The sequence below is a fragment of the Tachypleus tridentatus genome, chromosome 8 (genome assembly GCF_004210375.1).
Source record: "Tachypleus tridentatus isolate NWPU-2018 chromosome 8, ASM421037v1, whole genome shotgun sequence".
NCBI lineage: Eukaryota > Metazoa > Arthropoda > Merostomata > Xiphosura > Limulidae > Tachypleus > Tachypleus tridentatus.
This window is the reverse complement of record NC_134832.1, coordinates 90810311-90836799: the sequence shown is the minus strand read 5'-3', so window position 1 is coordinate 90836799 and position 26489 is coordinate 90810311. Positions and strand designations below refer to the sequence as shown.

The following is a 26489-nucleotide window of genomic DNA, read 5'->3' as shown; positions in this document are numbered from 1 at the left end:
GACTGTTTCAGACATATTTTTACCATGGGTTCACCCTTGATGTTTAACAGTATCATTAGTGATGGTGACACTATCCACCTCAGTTGTGTTTTTAAATTTTTAAGGGACATTGGCTTTTTTAAGTCTTTTCAAGATTTTAATTTGAAAATTGGACATTGTTTTGTTTTAGCATGATTCCTTTTTACATATTTTAATAATTTTACATTTACTTTTACTTTTTACCAGTCTTTGGTGCAGACAGCCTTGTTGGTTTGCGCCAATAAGCATCAAGCAACCAACAAAATATGTCAGATGTTTAGGCATCCAGTATTTTGGAATTGGGACATTAATGTCATATTCTATTCCCTTACATTATTTCCATGTGAGTCTATTGCCTTGTGTTCTTTGTTTCACTTATCCCTTAAGGTGTATTTCATTTTCCCATTGGCCTGTGGGCAACATCAGTTGGATATAGTTGCTATTGACATCACTAGCACGCTGTACAACGTAACGTATCTTCTCATTTATCAAGATCATTCCTTTCTTCCAAACACCTAGATGGCTCATTGGTGTAACTCCTTTTTTCCCCATTTTCCTTCCTTCTATTTCTAATCCTCACCCTTATCTGGATGGAGTTCTATGCTCCTTTTTTTTTTTTTTTTTCCTCATTGTTGTTGTATTACTTCAGACTTTGGTGCAGCTATGCCACTAGATAAGCCTTTATTAATGCTTTTTTTTTACCTTTTGGGAGCCCTTGTTTTGAACCTCATCTTTTGGATCCCATTTTATGGCAGGTGTTGCCTGACAAAGTATTCTTTCTACACAAATCCACACTGTACTCCAAGTTGATTCACAGGCTTTTTCTGTGGCTCATTGTTTCATAAGATCACTGGAGGGTCAAAGATCTTGTGACAAATGCTTTATAAATAAGCCCATCCTAGACTGTACCACACATGAACAGCATGGATGAAGAAGAAGAGAATAGCTTTCCATCCCTGTCATGCCTTTATTGAATACATAACTATGGTCATCACAGGTGTGGTATTCCTTATGGATTCTCTAATCCTTTTTTTTTTCCCTTTCTTCCACTGGAGTATAGGAGTCCTAATTACTTACCAGTTCCAAGCTTGTGGGGTGGTTGACCATGGAGTTATCATGTTGGATGGTTATAACCATTCAGTTCAGGATAGGGCAGTGATGTTCTTGTGGTATAGAAATGGTACTATCTTCTAGATTTAATGGCAGCTATGACATAGTGAGATGTCTCAGTGCAGTTCAGCCTTTTAGTTTGGTGCCCTTGTTCTACCTCATTGCAAATATAAGTTTGCAATGAGCTTTTTTGGGATATTGAGTGATTCAGTTAACATAATATCTGATGAAGGTTTGGGGTTATTCATCTTCCTCCATGATTCCCTCCCTATGTGTCATGGAGGGTATATGTGGGTTGAGTCTATCTCCGTCTTTTGTTTTTGCTTCATATGGTGACATTATTGCATTTGGACATTTTGAAGAAGAAATGAAACTTCCAGCAGACTAAAGACACAACCTACCTCATTGAAATCTTGGATCAGAAGAACATGCTAGCCTTTACAAAGATTAAAATGGCTGAGAAAACCACTCTGGGGACATTCTAAGCTGTTGATTGGTTATTCACATGCCATGTTAGTCTGCTATTTCTTGGTAGGTATTTGGGTTAAATTATTATTTTGTTCCCCTAAAGGGGGGGGGGGAAATAACCCGGGGTGGTCAGAAACTCTTTTCACATGTCATATACTGTAGTAAGAGTATATAAGGAACCATTTCAGAAAAATGGAAAGAGATGAACAAGGTCACTGTGTTTGATTTGGCACACAAGCCATATCTCAGCAAAATAAAAAAGATATGAAGTTCTTATTTTATGTTCTAGCATGTCAATCATACTATAATGGAACTCTTGCTTATATGATACCAGGGAAACATTTTCATTACATGATGTGCAACTGCCAACTTTGGGAAATTTTGTCCTTTATGCATGTAGATTTGCAATATGGGTCACAATTTTCCTGTTTTGCTATTGTTTCCTGTCATGGAGAACTTTTATTTTTCTCCTTTTTTCAGGGTGCAAATATGACATCATGAATGTGCTACATGTGAATCCAATGCACTTGTGTCATCTATATAAATATAAATTTAACACTTACCGAAGCTATAGGCTGCATTGCTCTTTTCTGTCTGGGGAAATATAAATTTTGCATTTTGCAGTTGTTATGAGTGTTTTTGCAGGTTTTTTTAAAACCACTACTTTGCTTTGCAATGGATCTTCACTAAATTTGGCATGAAGTTTTGCTATGTCCATGAGGAGATATATGCAAATTTATGGTTTCACATTTTGTGTTTTGCTGTTTTTAGTCATTTTGGTTGTTGTTTTTTTTAATTATATATAAAGGAAACAACTTTTTATGCCCTAAGATAACCTTTCATTAATCATGAATTTACACAACTTGACATCCAGTTGACAGTGCAAACATCTAATTTTAAACAGTGCTGTATTCAACATAGCAAATGCCTCACTGAATTCTATATTTGGATGTGTTCTTTTAATATTTACTTCTAAATTAAGAAATTAAATCACATATAATATTACAATTTGAATTATAATCTACAATTTGATTCTAAACTTGCTGATATAAATTCATAAAATAGTAGTTCAATATAATTTTGAATACAAGTCAATAAATGTGATGTCATGCATGGCCTTGAACTCGTGACTCATAGCAAAAAGGTTTAAAAATTGTCAGTGAATTGCATAACCTACATTTTAATGCATAGATTATTAGCATACATTGCTAATAAAGTAGCTTAATTGAAGTTTGAATGTAGCTCTGTAAAAAAACAAAAGTTCTGACATGTATACTTTGACTCAATTTTGCATTCAACAATGTTAAGTTTGATATGTGACATGTTGTTATTAGTGCTGTCTTTGTAATAAATTGATGCCAGCCATTTTTCCTAAAGAAAGTAGAATTATGTGGTGACATTCACCAATGTGATGAAACCATCAAGAACATATCACTCAGTATCAGACTATGATTAATAGTTTGGAGGTAGAAAGTAATCTAAAGAAATACTTAAAGGTGGGTTATACACACACACACACACACTTTTATGTCTTGGAAGATTAAACAGATTTTGAAATTAAAGCCATTAAAAGTTACATAGCAAAATAGTACAAATGTTTTCTTGAATTTCAAAAAATTCTTATGTAATGCATATCATATGACTATTTGTGTAATATTGTATTTGCAAAGCACAGTAATTATAAATGTGGATTAGACAAATTACAATACACAAACTGGATTTCCTACATCTGTTTGAGCCTCTGTACTTACTGTAAAAGTTTCTAGTTTGTGAATTCATAATAGGAGTATATTTAATTAGTTGAACATAAAAGTTAAAAGTTGCGTTTTAATAGTTTTAGGTTATTTTGTGGTTAATATTGTAATATCAATATCATTTATGTACATTGAAGATGTTTTTACTTGTTATTTTTATTTACTTTCTCATCTTACAAATATAAAAATAATGATGTAATTGTTTATTAAGTATTTAAGAAGCACATTAAGACTATTTTTTTTTTTTTTTTACAATTCATTATTTAAAGAAATACTAATATTATTAGAACTTTCATTGATAGGCTTACGCCATACTAAAATTTTATATTTCCATTTCCAGTTTTTTAAACCATTGTTTGGCTGACTGTACAAAGGACAACATTTATTTATAGTAACAATGGTGAAACTTTTATACATACTCCAGTTTTGAAAGCATCAAAAACACACCTGTAAACTGTGACATTTTTTCTAACAAATGTCATGATGGAAATTACCTAGGATATTTTGCACCAGTTAATTCTGTGTGATAATTTTTCAGAGTTAGTAGAAGTAAAAATAATAATTGAATCACGTATTATGATTGTAATTTATTGGGGAATTTTTTTTCTTTGCCACAGGATTTGTATCGTGTAAGAATTCAGTATTATCTCATCCTGTAACATTTCACTCCAAAGTCAAATCTTCAGGTTATACTTCAACTCCAAGGTAAGGCTGCAGTTAGTGTTATCCTATTGAGTGGATCTTTTTCTACAGCTATTTACTACTCTTAATGCTCTTGTAAGAGGAATTACTTTTATAAAAATTCTATGTGTACATATATATATACAGTAATGCCCTGGTTAGGTGCTGTTTTGTTATATCACACATACACCAGCACAAGCACCATGCTCAGTAATTCCCAAGAGCACCTATTACTGCATCATTGCCAACAATCGTTTAGTCATTCACTGTGCCTCATACAGAATATATGTACTCAGCTGCTGTGTATGTACATAGTTTGGCAAGTATTTTCTAGTGCTTTTCAGCAATCATGTCTTGAGAAAGCCTGCAAGTGATGTGAGTGCACATAAGATGAAAAGGAAAAGCATTTGCTTGGATGTGAAACTGCAAGTGTTAAGGCAATTGGAAGCTAGTGTACATCAAGCTGATATGGGTGCTTCTTTAAACTTGGCAAAATCCATGATAAGAACAATTATAAAAAATGCAGACAAGATAAAATCTTCTGGAACTACAACCTCAATTGTCAGCAACAAAGGTAATTTGTTCAAGAAGCCATTTGCTTGAAGAAATGGAGAGAAGGCTTGGTATTTCGATGGATGATTAAACACACCAGAACATGCCCTAAAGCCAACTGATAACAACGGAAAAAGAAAAAACATCTTCAAACATATTCAGGAAGAAAATGAGATATATAAGAAACATTTACAGCTAGCAGAGGTTGGTTTGATAGATTCAAAAAGCACGCTGACCTCCATAGCATTTGTATCACATATGTATGTGAGGCAGATAGTGCAGATACAAAGACCACCCAGGAATTTTCTACAACTCTGAAAGCCATCATCAAGTGAGGCAAGTACTCTCTTGAACTTGTTTTTAATGTGGATGAAATGGGTATTTTTTGGAAAAGGATGCCTTCTTGTACTTTTATCTCCCGTGAAGAAAAATGTGCAGCTTGGAATGAAGTGAAGCCGAACTGCATGAACATAGTGTGGAAAAGCTATAGCCAAAAGTATGCAGCAACTTGGAAGAAGTTGAAAAGGAATCAGCCATCCAAACACTGTCGACCTAGCTAGTGAAGTGGAACTGGAGGGTATTAATGAGAACGATGTTAAGAAATTGCTGCAGACCCATGGTGAGAGTCTAAGCAATGACAAACTTTGAGAATTAGCAGAGCAATGCATTCGGAGTGAATCTACAGCTTCTGATGCAGAAGAGGAAACAGTGAGAGAACTTGCTATGAAATTTCTCAGCAACAGCATCACAGTGATCATGCAAATCATGGATCAGTTCATAGATAACAATCCTGACTATGAGCAGAGCTCTAAGGCAAAGTGAGGTGTTCTTGAAATGATATCCTGTTACCAAGAATTGTTTCATGAGAGAAAACTTAGTAAAGACAATCAATTCTTAATCCTTACATCATCAAGAAGCTTAGGTTTGCGAAAAATCCACAGCCCAGTCCCTCATCTAAAATATAATTAGTGACTTTCATAAAAATTTGCTCAATAAAAGTTTATTATTTTTCCATTTGTATTTGTATTTTCACCTATCTAAAGTATACATAATGTTATAATGACCTACGTTAGTGTTGTTTTGATTAGCACTCCATGTTCTAAGCTGTTATTACTGTACATATATAATCAGTGTATGTGGTTTTCTCTGTTGTTGAATAACAGCAACAGTGTTTAAAGTATAATGATAAAGATTGTCTTTCTAAAGACACAAATTGAATTATAACCAATGTACAAGTCCTTTCTTTTACATGTTTTTAAGACTCATTCTTTAAAACAAGATAAACATTTACCTTTTGTGTCAGATATGGAATTAGACTACAATATTAAATAACATTAACAAAATGTCATTCTTCTGTGTTTTATTTAGGACAACAATGTTTAAACCAAAGACAAACACAAAAGAAATATATGTACAGGATAAACATAACATTTCTAATAAGGAAAAATGGAAGAGGTAGGATTTGCAGAACATTATGTGACAATATTTAGAAAATAATAAATTTTTAGTATTGATGTTTCATGCATCATAATCTTATTGCTTCTTGTAAATGTACGTAAGATATGTGAAACAAAATTTAAAAAGAAAAATATAATAGCTTTTCATTGAATAATAAAAGTACAACCTAATATTAAGTTCCAGAAGCCTAAAAAACATGAAATGTGAATAACCAGGTAACAGTAATATGCAGTTATTTGTAGATTTTATATAATTGTTAGTAATTCATATTATTCAGATTATGATGAATTAATTTGAACTCTTAATCCTCTGTTTTAAATTTCCTTTAGAAGTTGTGTCTTCATCTGTCTAGAGACATGATTTTACTGGTTATACATTTGGTTCAACGTAAAAGATATTTTAATGTTTTACAAATGCACACTGAAAATTCAAGCAATACAAGGTTTTCTTGGACACAGTATATAATTTTAATTTTGTTTATTATGTATGAAGTTAGTTTAAAAACTTACAACTAGAGAGTTAAACACTGTGTATACATTAAGCATTTTTCATAATGAAGCAAAATTTTGTTAATTTTTTTTCATTCAAGACACCTGAATCAAGAAATTGATAGTGGTTGGTGGGTTGGGCTAAAGTCACTTGAGCTGTGGAGAACCAAGGCACTTCCCCATCCTTCTGCTGTTAGTGCTTTGTCCATCACTGGTAAGCTTATTCTTATTAAGATTAAAACAATTTTTATTTTTTTATATCTTTAACATTTTAATGTATTGGTTGATTAGTTACTGTACCATTCTCTGTTATATTCGTTCCCTATCCTTATAGTGTGTTTTCTGGTTCTAGAACTTAAATGTCTGATTTATACTTGATAACCAGTTAATCAGTTTAGGGCATGAGTTTGTTATCAGTGTGTAGGCATTTTAGTAAAATGTTGTGTATTATTAGGACATACGTTTGTTATTAGTTTATGGGCAACTTAGTAAAACATTGTCCTATTGATATTTTTAGGAAAATGATTGAGTAGATGGTTTTTGAAGAAATTCTTAATAACCTCAAAAAAAAAAAGAGTAAAAAACAAACAAAGTGGATTATCCACAGAATGTTAGTAATTTAAACCACAGTTTTAAAATTGATAAGTATTTTCAGCTATAGCTATTGTCAAAGTTACTTTTAGGCCACAATATGAAGCTTGCAAGGTATTGTAGACTGCAGTTGCAGGTACTTAGTGGTGTTACTATAGGGTGGTAATTATTTTTGGTTTATGAAATTATATATGGATTCTAAAAACAGAGAAGTAATGTCAAAAGCATCCTGAAAAAAAATTATGTGGAAACATTTTAAACTTATACTAAGAAAAACTTTTTATAATACACTTAAACTAAAAAATAAAATGTTTTGATGTTACACATTTCTAGGAGATGGCCGGTACATTGCTTGTGGACTAGCAGATTCATCTGTAGAAATTTTGAACTCTGACCAGCTTAAACATGTGCGGACTTTAACAGGTTAGAATAAATAATAAAGAAACAGATCATAATATATTGATATAGGACAACTGATAGATAAAATACATAATTTTATGTTAATAGGTCATAATGGTGCCTTAAGCAGTGTCCATTTCAGCCATTCAGGTGAATGGTTAATCATAGGAAGTGTTGACAAATCTTGTAGTGTATGGGCCTGGAACCATTCTGAGCATCTTCTGTCATTGGGACCATCCAAAATTCATCAACAAGGGCTAGGAACAGGAAATAATAAAATATGTGTATGTGTTGTTTCAATACTTTTGTATTTTGTATAAAATAATAAAAGGTTTAAAACTTGATAGATTATTCTTTCAAATTCCTTTAAATTTGTAGGAGACAAAAGAGATACATGAAATGCTGTTTTTTACACTCGCTTCTAGTTTTATATCTTCATAGCACATGTGAAGGGCAGTGCAGGAAAAACATGGTTTATGAATACAGAGTCATATTATATTGAAAGAATTTTTGAAAGTACAAATTAGTAAGTTATATGACAACCATATCTGATATAAAATCAGAACTATGTTTCATAGGTAGTTTGATGCTGTGAAAATTAATTGCTTTTAAGAAAGTTGTGTAACAGTTCTTACTGATACAAAATATTCATAAAATTGTTCAGATTGAGAATTTACATTTTACTTTGTACTTAATGACATTGAGAAACAAAGGAATATGAATTAACTTGAGGTACTAGTTCCATATTCAATCATTACATACCTCAAGCAGCTGTAGATTGATATTCTTGTTATTTTGATAGAAGACATATTACTTAAACAACTGGATACTGGATATGGCCACTTGGAAATAATCATCCTTGTACACTAGATAGAGTGTAGAAAACTTTAAGGGAGGAATGGTATGCTTTAGACGTGCCAGTCTTACGATAGAACTTTAGCAAAGGAAATAATTCTGCAGTTCCATTATTATTATTGTCAAGATACATGATCATCAGATAGATAATGGTGGGATATGGTGAAATGAACTGTGACAACTTGGTGATTCTCCAAAATTGTGTCATTGTAACATATTCCTTCTTCTCTATTAGGCCTATTGAATTCCAGTACTTTTACAGATTTCAAAACGTATGTCATAATTGAAATGCATCATACATATACAAAAATAGTGTTTTAGAAAAACTTTTTTTCTGTCATTGTGCACCCCATCCTACAATTTTTGATATTAAACAAAAGATCTAACCCTTTGGCTGTGAATAGGCTTTGAGAGACAAATGATAAATCTGGAATGCTGTTTGTACACACCTCCTGTTTGAAATATCTGATGGACAACATAAAAAGAACATGTAAACCATCTGAAATTTATAATTTTTATAATAAATATTAGATGTATTAAAACCATACTGGAAGAAAGCTGTGTCTGTTAGAAATCATGTACCTAACATTCAGATCTTGAGAAAATTTAGAATAGTATTTTTTTTACTGGAAATGTATTGTAATTTCAAGAGAATCTTGGCTATACTAAACAAGATCAAAATTATTATTGGTAGAGTTAAATTATAAAGTAGTTATAAAAACAACTGCAGCTGTTTTCAAAACAGTTTTTTGGCATGTTGATTTTCCAATATTTCATGTTGAAACTGTAACTTTTAAAATATTATACTTCTTATGTAAGTATTGTTTTTACAAAATATTTTGTTTCTCATTGTCCAGTCTCATTGACAGGTTCTGGGTTTGAATAAATATCTTTATTGAGCAGTGATTTGTGGAAGATGAGAGAGATCTGAAATACTATCTTTATACACCTGATTTTCTAGCTGCAGTGACCAACTTAAGGGGAGTGTTGAAAAACATTTGGAATTAACATATTTTTATAACAACTTTCAGATGTATTTTTCCAGTATTTCACTGGTTTTTGACATTAAAATAGTAGATTTATAAAATTATAAAACTGTCTTATCTCCATGAAAATAAGTTTAAACATTTGTATGATAGGACATTTCAAGTAGGAAGATAAGACTAATAATTAACCTTAATGATAGAAAGATGAGTTAGAACTGTTAGTAGCAATTTTTATTAGTAAAATAGAAACAGATTAGTAAATATAATATTTCCCGAGAACCAAACATTTACTTCTTTTTTTAGAAGGAGTTTATCAGTATTTTTTTATGTCAAGAAATTATTATTATTATATTTGTATTAGTATTGGAGTTGTTGTCTGTAACAAAACTGTTGTTGATGTATTAATAAATTAGTTTTGCAAGATCTTTTGTAACAACTACATGTTAACAGTCTCAAATCCAGGATTTATCCAGGTCACAAAATTTTTGGAAGATCATGAAAGTTTGTGAACAAATATTTTGCTACTGTTATTTGTCAAGAGGTTCTGGAAAAGTCTGATCCAATCACTCCAACATCTCTAGTTTTTACTGATGACAGTTGTTGTGTTTACCTTAGAGAAATATGAATTGTAAAATAAAAAACGTGCAGACTGGGCAACATTGACAAGTAACAAACTTTGAAATATTTACTTTTATCTGCACATGAATAAATGCTGCATCAACTATTATTGAAATGATGTTTTAACAAAATCACTCACCAGACTTGTTTGGTGGAAATCTAAAATCATAAACAAATTGTTTATAGTTTAATAGAACATGTAGGTATAAGTAGGTTGCTAGGTTATAAACTAGACTAAACACATTGTATTATTCCATAACTGTCAACTAAAGTAAAATCTAGTTATTTGTCACTTCTGTATAATTAAAAATAAACCTAATTAGTTTCATCTGAAGATAAAGTAGTGATAAAATACTGTAATATATTTGATTCTCAAATGTTAGGCTTAATAGTGTTGGCAATAGACTACTGGTATTTAGTGTTATGTATTATTCTCAGGCTACAAATACAGTGGTTAAGGCTAGTGTAGGAGTTAAGTATTCACAGCTTGTTAGATGTAACATGTGCAGTAAGTGGGTTTTATTTGAAACAGGGCTGTTGAGTAACTTTATGGAAGCTAGCAGCAAAGATGTGGAATTTTTCTGTACAGTTTGCAGTTTGAAAGACAGGTTAGAGGTTATTTTAATCAAAGTATAGGTATTAGGTGAATAGATGTAGGCTGTTGTAAGTGATAAGAGGACTTAAAGAGGAACTTAAGCTTTTATGTGTAAGGGATATATCAACTAATATTGACTTTCAGGAAATTAGAAACAGTACTATTAGGATAAAAGTAGTAAATTTAATTGTGATGAGCTTCTTTTATTGTTCAAATGTATTTCAACCATTGGCTTATGGAGGTGAGGGACAACTGGAGAGAATGGAAAATAAAAGGGACGAAAGGCTATGAATGTTAAAGAAAAGCCATAAATTATATCAGGAGTACTTTTAAGAATTAGAGATGAAATTGTAAGGAGGTCACTAGGGCTGAATGCTGGGCTTAGGTTAATAAGTAAGAATGACCATATTGGTTGGTTGGACTTGAGGATCTGTTTAACTGAAGAAGGAAGTTTCTGGAATGGATGGTTCATATTAAATAGGGTAGGAACTGACTTGTTTACAGTGGTGATTAATCCAGCTGTAAGGGAGGTTTTAAACTTAGATTAGAGAGTTGTTAGTGAGGGCCAGGATAAATGCAAAAAAGAATAAGATGTAGAGAAAAATTAGCATAGGAAATGAGTGTAGAAGTATTTTGAAGACTAGGCTTAATTGTTACCATTGTAATGCTGGAGTATTAGAAATAAAACTGATAACTTAAGAACACTAGTAGGAATGGGGGATTTTGATATAATGGGATTAACTGAAACATGGTTAAATATAGGTGATTTTAGTGACAGACGTGTTTTTTTTTAAACATTGTTATAAGTTATATAATAGGGATAGAGTACTAAAAAGAGAGATGGAGGAATGCCCTTGCATGTAAAATATTAGTTACTTTCTGTTAAAGTTGATGATATCAAAGATAATAGCCAGGAGATTGAATCCATTTGGGTTTCTTTTAGGGAAAAAACTTTCAGTGAAAAATATTTATAGAGCATCAGTGAAATTAGGATTTCAGATATTAATGAAGTAATATTTATGGGCATTTTTAATTTCAGGCACATAGATGGGAAAATCTAGAGTCAAACCATAAGAGAGAGTGAGAGTTGTTGGAAACTTCTCAAGATGATTTTCTTCAAAAATTGATCAAGATACTACTAGAAACAATGCTATTTTAGGTTTATTGTTAGCTTTTAATATAGAAATGGTTGAGAGGGTGGGAAATGGGTAACACCTGGGTGCAAATGATCATTTCTTCATTACGTTAATGTTTTGTTGCATACAGAGATCAGAGATAATGATATTTTAGTTTTAAGTTTGAAAGAAAGCTAAGGCTGAAGAGAGAGTAGAAGAAATACCTGTTGTGAAGGGAGCATCTGAATTACTTGGAGAATCTGTTCACATATGGAAAATTTTTAAATGTTCAAAGTAAACAATTTCTTCACAGAAAGAAAGGAGTGGCTGCAAATGAAAAAAAACAAACTAGGTTGACTTACAAAAGTTTAAGAGATAAAATTAAAAAAGTCAGCATAAATTTAAGAAACTAATACTGATTGGTTTGATTGAAGATCAAGAAAGTTGGTGAAATGGGAAATGGTTGGCAGAAAAGGTAAAAATTAACAGTAAGGATTTCTTTAAATACATTAATAACAAAATGTTAGGATGGGGTGTAGTAGCTTTGACAGGTGAAAATGGAAGGTTTGTATTTGATAATTATGAGAAGGCTGAATTTCACTTTCTCTTCATTTTTTACCAATGAAGATTTAAGCAACATTTATCCTGGACAGTTGATAGATGGAAGCAAGATTAAACAAAATTATTACACTAATTCAAAGCTTTTCAAGAAAAAATTGGAAGTTTAAAAAATCATAAGAAGGCTTGTGAGGCAGATTATATATTCCCAAGGGATTTGAAGGAGGTCAAGGATTGGATATGTGGTTCCACTTGTTACTGTTTTGTTTGTAAGTCCTTAAATGGTGGGCAAGTGCCAGAAGATTGGAAGTTGGCTAATATCACTCCTCTTTTTTAATTGAAGTGATAAAAATTGTCCCCGTAATTATAGGCTTATTAGACTTGCATCAGTCATTGGAAAAGTTTTGAATAGTATGATAAAAGATGTTTTGCAAAATCATTTAACAATGTTTAGAATTTTATTGAATATTTAGCATGGTTTCACTAAGGAAAAAATCTTGTTTTTGACATATTTGAAGGTCATGGGTTTGAATCCCTATTGCACCAAACATGTTTGCCCTTTCAGCCATGGTGGCATTATAATGTGACAACCAATTTCACTATTTGTTGGTAAAAGAGAAGCCCAAGATTAGGCAGTGGGTCATGATGACTAGCTGCCTTCCATTTAGTCTTGTATTGTGTGAAATTCACAAAAAACAATAAAAAATAAAGACATTTTTGAAAAGATTACTGCATATGTAGGTGAAGGTAAGGGTGTTTATTTGGTGTATCTGGATTTTTAAGAAGCATTTAACAATGTGCTACATAAAAGGCTTGTATGGCAGTTATTTCTTTAGTTAGCTAATTGGATAGAAGAGTAGCTCATGGAACAAAATAGAGGGTTATAAATGGAGTTTAGTCTAATTTGATTAATGCCACAATTAGGATTCAGTCTAAGGACCTTTGCTCTTTTTACTTTCCATCATTGACATTGGTGAAGAAATGGTCAATAAATTACTTAAAAAATTTGCTCAAGCTATTAAGGTCTTGGGTGTTGCTAGCTGTGAAGAGGATGCTGTTTTACCAAAGGATTTAAGTCATTTATCGAGTTGAGTGAATAAATAACAAATGAGTTTTAAGTATAACAAATGCAATATAATGCATGTGGTTTATTGTAATTTAAATTGTAGGTATAATTTGGATGGAAATAACCTTAACAGTGTTATGAAAGAAACAGATATTGGTGTAGTGGTCAATCAATCTCTCAAGCCCTCCAAGCAGTATGCCACAGCTGGAGTACTGTGTTTAGTCTTGTGCTCCTACCCTTAAAGAACATTGAATTGTTGAAAGAATTAAGAGGAGGGCTACTAGTATTTTTGTAGGAGGAGAGGTTAAGATATCTGAAATTGTTTTTTCTTGAGAAAAGAAGAGTTAGAAGGAATATGATTGAGGTGTTTAGGATTGTTAATGGATTTGATAATGTTGATGCATCATCTCTTTTCATTCTTAATGCAAGAATGGAAGGACTAAAAGTTGCAAGTATAGGAGTCATCTTTAACTAAGATAGTTTTATTTTTCTAACAGGTTGGTTGGCCTTTGGAAGGGGTTGCCTTCTGATATGGTAGATGCAGTAAATTTAAGTGGGTTTAAGAGGAAACTTGATAGTTGTATAAGTGATAAGGGCTGGTATTGAGGCTTGTTTTTAATTAAATCGTTTTAATTTAGTTTAGAGGATGGGACAGCCTAGATGGACTAATAAGTCCCTTGTTGTCCCTGAAGATTGTTATATTAATGTGTTGATAAACATGCTCAGCATTTTGAGCTATGAAGATGCTGTTAACTCAGGCAGTTAGTCGCACTGTTTTATGAGGAGTAGTAGCCTCATGTTATAAAGCAGTTTCTGTTAAGTGGTAATTTTCACTTTGTCAGCAATTCTAAACTTGGGAAGACTATACCTGAAAGCTAGAGACCTCTGTTGACTAGCCAGACCATGTATACAATAAAACACCATTGTGTTTAAAATAATAATAACCAAAGTCTTAAGTAGTTTTATGAAATTAAACATGATTTGGTTAAGTATTCCAGTGTTCTATGGTAATTGTTTCAATCTTGTTTCTCTTTGGCTACATCTATTTCATATGTCTGGTTAATTTCCAACTCTTCAATATCCATCTTGTACATTTACAGCAATCCCTTTTTCCTGATGAAGTTCATCATGCTCAGTTCTATTATCTGGACCAATTTCTTTTGGTTGGATGTAGAAATGTTCTGTACATGTACAACTATTACCTAGACAGACAAAAAGATGATGTATTTAGGTAAGTGTAAGTAAAATGTGAAATGTATTTAAGTCAAGCTGTATTTATCTACTATACATATTATTTTACTGGTTCTCTGAAGAAAAATAAAGATAGAATGTGAAAGTAGTGTTGACTACTTAGAATAATAAAAATAAATGTAGGTATTAAGAAAATATTGTAAACATCCCTTTAATTAAATTAACTTAGGCCTTTCTCTGATATTTTCATGAGGTATTTTTGGATTTTGAAATATATAGTTTGTCTGTTATGTCCAGATTTTATCAGTTTGTTTGTTACTTTATGAGTAATTTTGTATCGAGTTTTTTATTATTTACTTGATTTTTTTTGTTAAATTTATATTTGTTATTCATCAATATCTATTCATATTTCAATGTGTTTTAAAATGTTAAATTTCCTTCTGTAAAGGGTTGGGTTGAGTATGTTATATTAAAAAAGGTTTTGAATGTGCAGTTAGTCACAGGACAAACACAGCTGATACACAGTCTTGGTGCTTTGGTTTGATCAGAACTACATTTTCATTTTATTTAGCATTGTGCAGATAATGTGATTCCACTAGAAATTAATTGCTTTCAGTAAGGGCAAGTAATAACCTTTTTAAATACAAAATATTCATATACTCAGATAATAAAGATGTATGAAAGTTGGAGATTTAGAATTTCTAAGATGATGATATTCATTGCACTTAAAGACATTGCCAAAATTATCCAACATCAGCAGGTCATGTTTTGAAAAAGCAGCATGTTGGTTCAAGAACATATCCATTAAACAAGTGTTGCAAACTTCAAGCAGTGAGAGAATGAAATGTGTATTCATGATACTCCATATGAAAACATTACAGTGAAGTTGGTGAGGTAGCATATACAAATTTTTGTGTGATCGGACTGTTTATTTAAATGGATGCTTGGAAATTATAGTCCTTGTGTAGCATATAGATTATGGAGGAATGTGCTTTCAATGTGACAGTCTTATATTGGAGCCTTTTGCAATGGAAACAAAAGTACAGGGCTGTAAATGTACTCCCTGTGAAGTATGGTCGTACATGGTGACAAGACTGTAATGACACGATGAGACTCCACATTCATTTGAAGAAATGCACTCTATCTCTGTATAGTATTTTTTCATACTGTTGCAAAATTGTATAATATTCACTCTAGCATATTTTAATAGACCTCTCCTGATCAGATTAATTCAGTGGAACATTATTTGAATAGAGAAGTTGTAATAAATCTGACAATTAAAACTTTTTACAAGAAGAGAAAAATCTAATAAAATTAAAAACTTCCTTTCATTGATATATAAAATAAAATTTCAATTTTTTGTAGTGAAGAACTGAATAAAATTGAAACATTTTGTTTGTGTTATGCTGTAGGCAGAATTTTAACACTTAATTGCAATTGTCCAATATTCATTTTTATTGTTATTTATTTTTAAGAAGTAGTTGTTTTTGTCATTTTATTCTTATTTCCTTAACTCAGTTTGTACTTCTTATTTACTTATGTAAAATATAATGCATTAAATCAAGTTTTGTTTTTGCAGGTATATCCATCCTAGTCATTCTCAGCTCATAGCCTCTATCTGTGTTCCTGGTGTAAAACTGTGACAGCTGTTGGAGCCATTAATGATTTTCATTCTCGTATCCTATTACGAAAGTTACATTACATTTTTTCTGAAATTTTATCCTTGTTGCATTGTCTTACCATGTTACAGAGAAACTGTTGAATGATTAATGTAATTAGAAGAAAATTTTGATGCAAAAGCATTAAAATATAGAGGTCTATTTAAGTGACATTTCAAGAAAAGCAATTGTTCTTCAATGCTTAGTAGTAACCTTCCAACAATAAAAACTTAAAAATTTTACTATTTAAAAATGTACATTGTGAAGTACATACAGCTTAAATGGTAAGATATAAGAATACTTAATAAATGGATATGAAAGTGAAGGGGAAAATACATAAATTGAAAGAATATGCAGATTACAGAAAGAAAGAAATTCTGAATATTTTTAAAAGTTACTTTATGCCAGCTCTTTCCATTTTATAGAGCTGTATAGACTTTATTATAAAAACTGACTCATTTAATCAGTGTCCTTTAGTGCTATGATGTCTATACAGAAAAGTCAAGCTACTACTCCTTTGTTTCACATGTTAATATTTCACTGTTGTCAAGATAATTCATGCTGCTATGTGAATGATTGATGTTTTTTAAGTTATTCCATGAATAAAGTTGGAAGTAGCACATTTTGATCTTGATGCTTTCTGCCTGTAGGATGTCTTGTATTGATTTGTTCATCAGAATCCAAACAGGAATGGAGTATCATGAAATTTTACATTTCTTCAGATTTTCAGCAGATCAGATGCAAAATAAAGATAATTTATCATTTAGTAAGGTTGTTAAGAGGAGTGAAAAGGCTTATAATTCATGTAATGTGTTAAAAGCTAAGGTAATGAATGACAGTTCTTAACTGCTGCTCTCAGAGAAGACATGTCATCTGCTATATTTTTAAAGGTAATATAATTAAACTGTGTTTTGAGAATTCATTTTGTTTTGTTAAATGCAATGTGAAAGAAGCATTAATTTGAAAATTAATGATTGTAATTTGTACTAAAATGGAAGAAAGTGTCATGTGAAACAATTTTAGTTGTTTTGGTGATTTTGAAGAATTAAACGTAACTGTTGGAGGGATTACATGTACAGTTTAATCTAGAATGTGAGTTCTTTGTGTAATGTTGGACAAAATTTGTATAGGTTTAACATCACCTGATGCAGTGCTTTGGATATCATTAACACATTTTACTTCAATTGAGGGTTGGATTTCTGTGAGAACTTTGAATATGTGCCTTCCCACACAATGAATTTGAAATTAGCATGCCACATACAGGAACAAAACTACAGGTGATTGAAAAGACCTGCTATGATAATGACAACCCTAATGTATAATGATTAACTAAGGAAATGAAGGTAGTATTATTGTTTCTGAAAATAACAGTGTTTTAAAGAATGATTGAGAGTTTTGCACCCAACTCAATGAAGATCTAACTTCATTTCAAGAGACTTCTAAGCAGACAATTAAAAATTTGTTGGTTATAATAAAAGGCCCGGCATGGCCGAGCGTGTTAAGGCATGCGACTCGTAATCTGAGGGTCGTGGGTTCGCGTCCGCGTCGCACCAAACGTGCTCGCCCTCCCAGCCGTGGGAGCGTTATAATGTTACGGTCAATCCCACTATTCGTTGGTAAAAGAGTAGCCCAAGAGTTAGCGGTGGGTAGTGATGACTAGCTGCCTTCCCTCTAGTCTTACAATACTAAATTAGGGATGGCTCGGTGCAGTGGACTAACAGCCTACTCACTTAAACACATGTTACTGAAACCGCAAGTGATTGCGGCCCTATGTTCCTTAAATGGAATTAAGTGGCAGATGATGATGATGGTTATAATAAGCTTGCCTTAACTCTTGTTGACTTAATCTTTTTAACATTCTAGAAATTTTCCTTTATATCTTGCCAAATCAAATAATTTAGACTGGTCTAACCTGTATGATTTGTATGATTAATAGCATACTCCTGTATATATTTTTGATTTTCTAGACTACCATCCCTTTATGACATACACTTCAACCTCTTTACATATTCTTCTCTCATTAAATAATGTGAATTACATGCTCCTCGTATTTTTTACTTTTGAAATTGGCTAACCTTGTTTTCAGATTAAGCACTTGAATCTAATTTTCATTACAATTTACAGTCTAAAGGCATTATTATGAGAATTAAAATCAGTTCTATGGCCAGTTGATAGAAATAAAAGATGGGTGTTTTGAATTTCTTAGCTAGTTAAACTTTGTACTAAGTTGCACTCCTTAGATTTGACACTAATGGAAATTGCTTATCTTTAACACTAATAAGAACTGTTTATTTTTATCACTAGTGGATACTGCTTAGCATTAGAACTACTGTAAACTACTTGTCTTAAGTACTAGAGGAAACTACTTATCTTTTAACTGGTTTGTTTTAACACTTATGGACATTGCTTGGCTTTAGTACTAATGAATATCTTTGAGCTTTAACACTAATAGACACTGTTTAGCTTTGTCACTAATGGATTCTGCTTAGCTGACTTGTAAATAGGCACAGTAGCATATACCACTTGAAAGAATGGAAAAAGCTGAAGAGCTAATTCTAAATCTTTGAAATTAATAAAGTACTTTTGTGTTTGTAATACAGCATTTTCTCTTGGATTAGGTATTTTCCTATTACACTTTCAAACTGCAAGCAAATGATTTCATTTAATTTTTCATTGTTGCAATTTTAATTTGATTATATATCATAATTAATTTAGTAAGTATATTTTCATGATGAAACCATGGAAAGCAGCTGCCTGTTGTGGAGACACAATGTAGAGGAAGACTTTGAAACATTGTCTTCTATGCTTGTGTCTCCACAGTAAAAAGTTTCCATCTATTCTGCAAAGTTTCATCATGAATACTCTGCCTAAACAATCTACCAAATAGTAAGTATATTTTCAGTTTCTTAATACTTCAACTCTGATTTTCCCAACTTGTTTGATGAAGTAACAAAAGTGCACTTCAGTGTTTCCTGGTTATTGAACTATATTTGCTTGAGCTTTATACAATAACTCCTTTATATTGTTGAATGCCATCACTGTTGAAAGTAATGTTACATCTTGTGTTGCATGTACTTTTTGGGATATACAATCCAGGTTGTCAGAACCTGTAAATACATGTGAAGAGCAGCTGCTCAAAGTGATGCTTTCTGGTGAATGCATTGCAGCTTAGTGTTTATATATATTCTTAGCTTTGCTATTCTAAACACTTCCCTGAAAATGCTTTGTGATCTATTCTTAATCTATTTGGTTCCTTTAACATTCTTTGTTAAACTTTTTCATTACTCTAAAATTTTCCCTAGAAGTGCCCTGTAATCATCCCTTTTAATACAGTTGATCAGGGTAGGTAAGTCTTTATTACTGCAAAGTCATAGGTAGCATGTGAATCTTTTGTTTCAATGGGCAGTTTTATGAGATATGTTGTATAGTATTTTTGAGTTGGTGAAAATATTCTGTGTAGGGTTATCTTTTATTTGGAGAGACTATTTCTTCATGGCAGGTATTAAAGGGAGTTGCACCTTAGTAGTCAGAAATATTTAGGAAGGTTAAGCCTTCTTAAGCCTCTCATACATGTGTAGTTTTCTCTAAAAGTGACCTACTTAAGCTTTTTCATTACTCTAAAGTATTTTCTAAAAATTAGTGTACATGAATACCAGATTATGTAAATTTTAGCTGTGACATAGTGGCTTATAGAATAGTTCTGAGTTGTTTTTTGTTTTGTTTTTGTCAAGTACAAACTTTTTGCTCATAACTCTGTTTTTTCTTGACCAGCATGAGAGGTAATTACAGTTTTGGATTTAAGAGGTCAAACCCTTTTAACTATTGTATTTTACCATGCTCAAGGTCTCATAAAGTAAGTTATTCTAATCCTGCCAATAATAATTTCAGTTTAAGGATAGGCTGGTAGAGATCTGATGAGTGATTAATCAAATCAGGTATATGTGAGTCTCATGCTTGGTGTTGATAGTGCACAGAAATGTAGGTAGTAAAAAGGTTTACATAGATTAATTTACTCTAATTCTGCCTGAAATAATTTTTAAGTGCCTCTTGTTCTTTGTGAAAATATTGTCAGCCTGAACAATTTTAACAATTTGTTAATAGTGGATTATTTTCATCAGGTGAAATAATTAAAAAAATAAAACTAAGCATAATAATTACACACAATAAATTTATAATAAATCATTTGAAACTTTATTTATTAAAATAGACATCTTTTTTATAACTTCATCTAAAGCAATTCATCTATAAATTGTGTATTTAAAATATGTGCTAGACCATGTATTTTCATGATTTTAAGAATATATTTTACATACTGGTTTAACTATAAGTATTCCATTACTCAGTACAAAACAGAATTGGTAGTTTGTGCCACCTCCATAAGAGGGCTGTCTTTTATTGATATGAATACAGGGCAAGTAGTCCGAGAAGAAAGCGAAATCCATTCTCGACCAGCTCACTGCATCTCACTGAACATGGTGAGATAACATTTACAAGTATTTTATGTGTCTTTTATCTCTTTCTAGCTATGCATATGTATGTTTTAATTTGAAGTATTTGTTTTAAGTTATATGTACATTTTCTCAATTTTCCTGGGGCGTGATACGACCACAAGTATCCTAGTTTATGTTCTTCATAGTTACCAATTTTTTAAAGTTAAAGTAAATATTAAACCCAAACTTTCATTCAGTTTATTGCTCATTACTGATTTTAGGTAATTTTCTCCTTATCAGTAACTTGAACAGGTTAAACTAAAAAAAAAAATTTTCTTATAGAGTGTAGATCTTACATGTATGATGTTTTTAATTATTTTTTTATTCACTGCACTGAAATTATTTTTATACATGATTTGAAGAGTATTGAGTATTCATGGTACTAATTTATTCTTTTAAACTGTTCATCAGACAAACTGTTTAAAGTACTAAAAATAAATGTGAAACATAATTTGTTCTTTGATTCATTATTTTTACTGATGTATGCTGGCAGAAAGCTTCAGATACTTTCATATGGATAAAAAAGTGTATTGCTGTTGTTACTTAAGAGTAAACAAACATGAATGACAGTAAAGTTCATTTAAGTGAAAATAAATAATGGTGTTAAAAATTAGTAAATAAACAATGCTGCTTTATTAATCTCTCATAATTCTGATTTGTAGATAACATAAGGTAAATTGTCTAGTTCACACCATAACTGTTGTTTATGCAGTTGACCATATAAATAGTATTCCATTCATCCTAAAGACAAAAGGCCTTTATTGGCACTGGATGTGATGGATTTGGCATAATTGACATATTATTACACATGGCTTTCACTTAGAAGTTCTTAAATTATAAACATTCAAATGATCCTAAATATTGCTTGTATTATAAAATAAATGTACTGTGATGAGCATGTATGTTTTAATAATTGTGATAATTGCTTTTTGATATATATATATATATGTGCTAAATCCACATTTAATGTATTGTTTTACTATAACTTGTACATTAAACAGGGATCACCTTCAGCTAACCAGCCTACTTCAGCCTACAATCTGTTTCTTACTTGTGCCATAACAGATGGGATAAAGGTTTGGGATGTACGAAACAGGAGGTTGGTTTTATGTTCCGTGTATTAAAAAAATGAGTGGGGGAGGTTCTAATTTAAACAGTGTTTTGATACTAATTAAAACATAAACATGGTGCCTTGAATAAGCTTTCAGTTGTAATAATAGAGACGCAGCACATCAGAGTGTAACTTTTAAATGAAAAAAGCATAAACTTGTATTTCTTTTGCAATTTAAAGATATTATTAATGCCTGACATGATAATATTTTTTTTTATCTAAAGCAGACAAAATGATTGAGGGAATTAATTAAATTGTTGTTTATTGGAATGCAATTATTATTTATTTAACTGATTTATTATTAGTTCTACATTTTTCCACTAAACAAAATATGTGTGGATCAAAATGAGAACCTAGATGTGTATTAAACGTAGTATACTTTGGTGTGGTTTATCTAGGTACAAGTGAATTAAATGTAGAGCAGTGGGATAAATCCACTTAATAACAGGAAAATTGGTCAATTTACAGATCACAAAGTAATGCTATATCTCTGAGTACCTGACTTATGAGAATAGATTAAATAATGAAACTGGACACAAAGCAAAACATGAAATGAACAGTTTTTATTTGTCATGTAAAACACAAACACAGTGGGTATACTTGCAATTTATATGGGACAGTTGCTTATATTGAATCTTCTGTCTTTACCTGCTCCAATTGAGTCCATGCACCATACTGACTAAATCCAGTGATCCTTATTCTGCAAGAAATGTTGCATTTACCCAGAGAAACTTGCATTACCCATATAACTGGTTGTTCTTTTTCAAATATGGGTGAGGCCTTAACCTAAAAATATCACCTAAACTACCATTGAAGGACAATGCCTACCTTCTTGCACAATACACAGAGAAAAGTTAATATTCACTTGAGAATAACAATGGAAGCTTGAGTGATATTAACCTAACACATTTACTCCTAAGGTCATATTTGTGGAATTTTGCTTTGACCCAGCTTCATTCTTTACACCATATGATAATTTTTTGCCAGATTTAGGATTATTAGATATAAATATAGTTTTTGTTAATTTCAAAAAAATGAGTAGCATGGGTCTCTGTGAAAGTCTGTTTACTTTAAGAACCTTATCACTCATATAATTTTTGTTTTAACAACAGGTATATTTTATTTTTGTTATAAATAACCCATTTAAAAATAAAGAAATAAATTATTGTCAACAAAGATTTACAATTCGAATATCTGTTTTATGATAAATATTTAATATTTATTAAATATTAAACCCAAGCTGTCATTCAATTTACTGCTCATTACTGGTTTTAGGTAATTTCCCCTTATCAGTAACTTAGACAGGGTAAACATATTGCCCTGAACAATTAGACACCAAATATCACTTTTTTTGTATTGGGATACAACACATGTATACAAGTAAGTGTGTTTCTGCCTAAACATTATTTTAACATCATAAGGAAAGCTTAAGAATAAGCCTTATGAACTAGACTCCAACAGCCCCTTAAAAATTTAAAGTACAGTGAATCATATCTGTGCAACATAGATTTAACAACATAATGTGTATCATTTATGTGGGTGATGCAGGAGTGAAAGTGTTAAAAGCTTTCTTGACCATCATGTATTACATTAAACCTGCACATATACAGAATAAATGATACATTTGGAATAACCACTATATTATTAATGTGCATTTTTCTCCCCTTGTATATTAATATGCCCACTTGTATGCTGAATGATATTATTTAAATATTTATAGTGTGCTTTCACACTATCCTAGTTATGTACTTGTATAATAGTCTATGTATTCTATTTTAGACAGTGTATATTATGCTGACACAGATAGTGTACTTTGATGCTTCTTTTCTAATATAACATGCTTCTGTGTTAATGTATACATTGTACCTCCATACTAACATAAACATTGTGCTATTATACTAATTTTGTAATGTGTTTGTACACTAATAAAGAAATGCATATAAATTATCATACATTTTTATATACTTAAAATATAGAGATGAGTAGGAAAAGTTTCTGGCAGTGTGTTGACATGTTAAATAGTTTCCTGTTGACTGCTTCTCATTCAGTCTAATTTGGATATAATGTTTTAGGCTCTGTGCTGAATCTTTCATCAGATCTATGTTTCTGTTACCCTTGTGAGACTGTGGTTATTTGTAGCACTGTTTTATTGTAATAGTACAGGTTTTATCTTAATACATTATCCTTCAGAGAGAGTTAACTGGCTTGTTAACTGATTCACTGTTGATTTGCCATATTGGGTATATTACTTCTCTGGTAGTTAAATGTATATGTACAGTATATGGCTTGCCAAAATTCTGCAGACATTTAAAGCAGCTGCATTCAAAGAGTTAATATTGATTATGTTATGTGCATAAAACTTCATGAAGCATTAGAAAAATGTGAAATCATGATGAGAAAGCCAATCACAGCTGTGCCAACATCACTTCCTGAGGTAGTAGAAAAAGGTGAAATCATGGCGAAATAGCCAAAAACATGTGTAAATTGTTCCAGTATGTACTGCATGTTGTGAAGAAAACCAAACATGGATCTGTCCACAGAAATTTTTGAGGTATTAGAAAAAGGTGTAACTATCTTGTGAAAACAACCTAGGATTTGTCTTATTATGGTTTTTGAGCAAATGAAAAAAATGTGGAACTATATTAAGTCAGTTAATCAGGAATGTATAACAATATAGAATTCTTGGGTAATGGAGAATGGTGAAGTGGTACCAAACATGTAATCCTGAAATAATTTATTGTTATTTATTTTCCTATAAATCTTCCTAAATATTGAGAATTATAAAAAGCTAATATTCTTTTTAAATTTATCTTAATTTTAAAACATTGTTACCTGTTTGATGTATTTAACTTTAGTCAGTAGTTTTTGCTTTATCTACCCAGTGATATTAACACATTCTCTGTAGCTGGGAACATATATTTCCAAGTAGTCTCACTCTCTCACTCTTTTACTTGGATTAAATCAAAGTTCATCATCAGTTTTAAGGTCAAATAACTTAAAATTTATTATGAACTTTGACTTGTCTTGATCCCAGTCACAGTGTGAGAGAGTGAAAATACTGGGAAATATATGTTCCAGCCACAGTGAAAAGATTAAAAACCAAAACATTCTAACAGTTTTGTGTTGCTATTGGACATGGAAATTTTGAATTTTTTAGAGTTTACTTATAGGTTTGCCCCTGAAGAAGAAAGATCCACCTTTAAAAAGTGCCTGAGTTATAGGAGTTTTACCATTTTGTAATCATGATCTCTGCAATTTCTCTGGCTAACAACAATCACTTTTGTCTATAAAAATCCTTTAAAATTTCAATAATTATTTCAATAATCTTCTCACAATTTATTCCCTTGTAGTAGAAGTATGTTTTAAACTAATTGAATCAATACAAAAAATGAGTGATATTTTATGTCAAAATTTTACTAGCTGAAATGCTTTCAATGGCAATTGGATAATACTTTTGACTAACTTGCATTTGTTAACTTTAAGGCTTGAAAACTTAAAATTAGTAATTCTTGTTTCTTGAAGAATCCTTAAGCATACGTCTTTTCTTGTAAATCAGTATTATTTTTTGTTGCAAAGAAATTTTTTTAGATGCTTTAAATGCACAGTGCTTTAAGATTACTTGGCTGTCTAGGCAGTTATTTTAAAGATTTAAAATATGACTTTGATGTTAGCATTTTAATGCTGCTAGATGTGTAAAACGACTGAAAGACCATCCCAACACCAGACTTCCCTGTTCTGCATCTTTCAGTCCATGTGGAACATACATTGCCACGGGTGCAGAGAACCGAGCAGTGAGTTTTAGACATAAAGTGGTGGTGATTATTTGTGTTGTAATACCAAGGTCTAAACTGTATATCTTTTGTTCTAATTTACAACTTGCTTTTGTCAGAGCTACTCTTTATTTACTTAGTCTGCACTTTCATTTAGAAAGATTTAGATAGAAAATATATAAAAATTATGCAAAGTTTTACAGTTTTAATTAAATGGCTTCATCAATCAACACTCAACAAAATATTGTAAATAGAATTTTAATTTCTCTAATGTATAAATTATTTTTATTTTCAGTGTTCAGATATGGTTATAATGTTATTTGTTATATTAAGATTAATTAATTAATGAGTAGAGGACATCACTTTTTCTATCCCAGATAGACTTACAGTGCTGGAAAAAATTAAACAGTTTGTTTTTAGAATATAAATATAATATTTTCTATACACTTTACACATTTTCTCATTTCTTGTTGGTGATGGCCAAAGAATGGTGTACTACAGTAAACGTTTTTGTTCCTTTGGTGCAGATTTACTTGTATGATATCCGTGGTGGCTGTCTAAACAAACTTGGAAACTACGGTGATGTTGTCCTGCAAGTGATATATTCCCCAACTAATCCACAGGTTAGTAAATGTCAGAATTTAAAATAAATAAATTTAACAGACTTTATTATAATAATAGAAATCATCCATCATGTTGTTAGAAATCAGCTGGTAATCCATCATACCTTCTTATTCTATGTCAAATTATTATTTTTGATATTCATTTAAAGTATTATTTTAACATTTGTCATAGGCTCCAAATTGTTTGTTAGAGTTTTTCTTTTTTGCCTAAAAATCTTACATTGTTAAATGACTTATGTTTAGAACTTATTTTGTCACCCAGTTTATTTTCCACAGGTAGTGACAGCAAATGGCTCAATTAAAATGTATTATATGTTTTGTTTTATAATTGTAA

General features: G+C 31.2%; 1 protein-coding gene across 12 annotated transcripts in view; it reads left to right on the top strand.

The window, feature by feature from the left end:
• Positions 1 to 26489, top strand: part of LOC143222923 (WD repeat-containing protein 27-like) — a 66436-nt gene that overhangs the window by 38812 nt on the left and 1135 nt on the right. For 5 of the 12 annotated variants that reach the window (XM_076450124.1, XM_076450125.1, XM_076450121.1 and 2 more), the window contains exons 13-22: positions 3968 to 4055; positions 5952 to 6038; positions 6631 to 6743; positions 7454 to 7543; positions 7628 to 7803; positions 14413 to 14543; positions 16083 to 16179; positions 20515 to 20636; positions 21653 to 21750; positions 26060 to 26155. In XM_076450124.1, the coding sequence (XP_076306239.1) occupies positions 3968 to 4055; positions 5952 to 6038; positions 6631 to 6743; positions 7454 to 7543; positions 7628 to 7803; positions 14413 to 14543; positions 16083 to 16146 (749 nt within the window). In that variant the 3' untranslated portion in view covers positions 16147 to 16179; positions 20515 to 20636; positions 21653 to 21750; positions 26060 to 26155. Of the gene's footprint in view, positions 1 to 3967; positions 4056 to 5951; positions 6039 to 6630; positions 6744 to 7453; positions 7544 to 7627; positions 7804 to 9243; positions 9795 to 14412; positions 14544 to 16082; positions 16180 to 20514; positions 20637 to 21652; positions 21751 to 26059; positions 26156 to 26489 lie in introns of those variants that run through there. The other 7 variants (XM_076450127.1, XM_076450132.1, XM_076450130.1 and 4 more) reach the window with 7 other exon arrangements.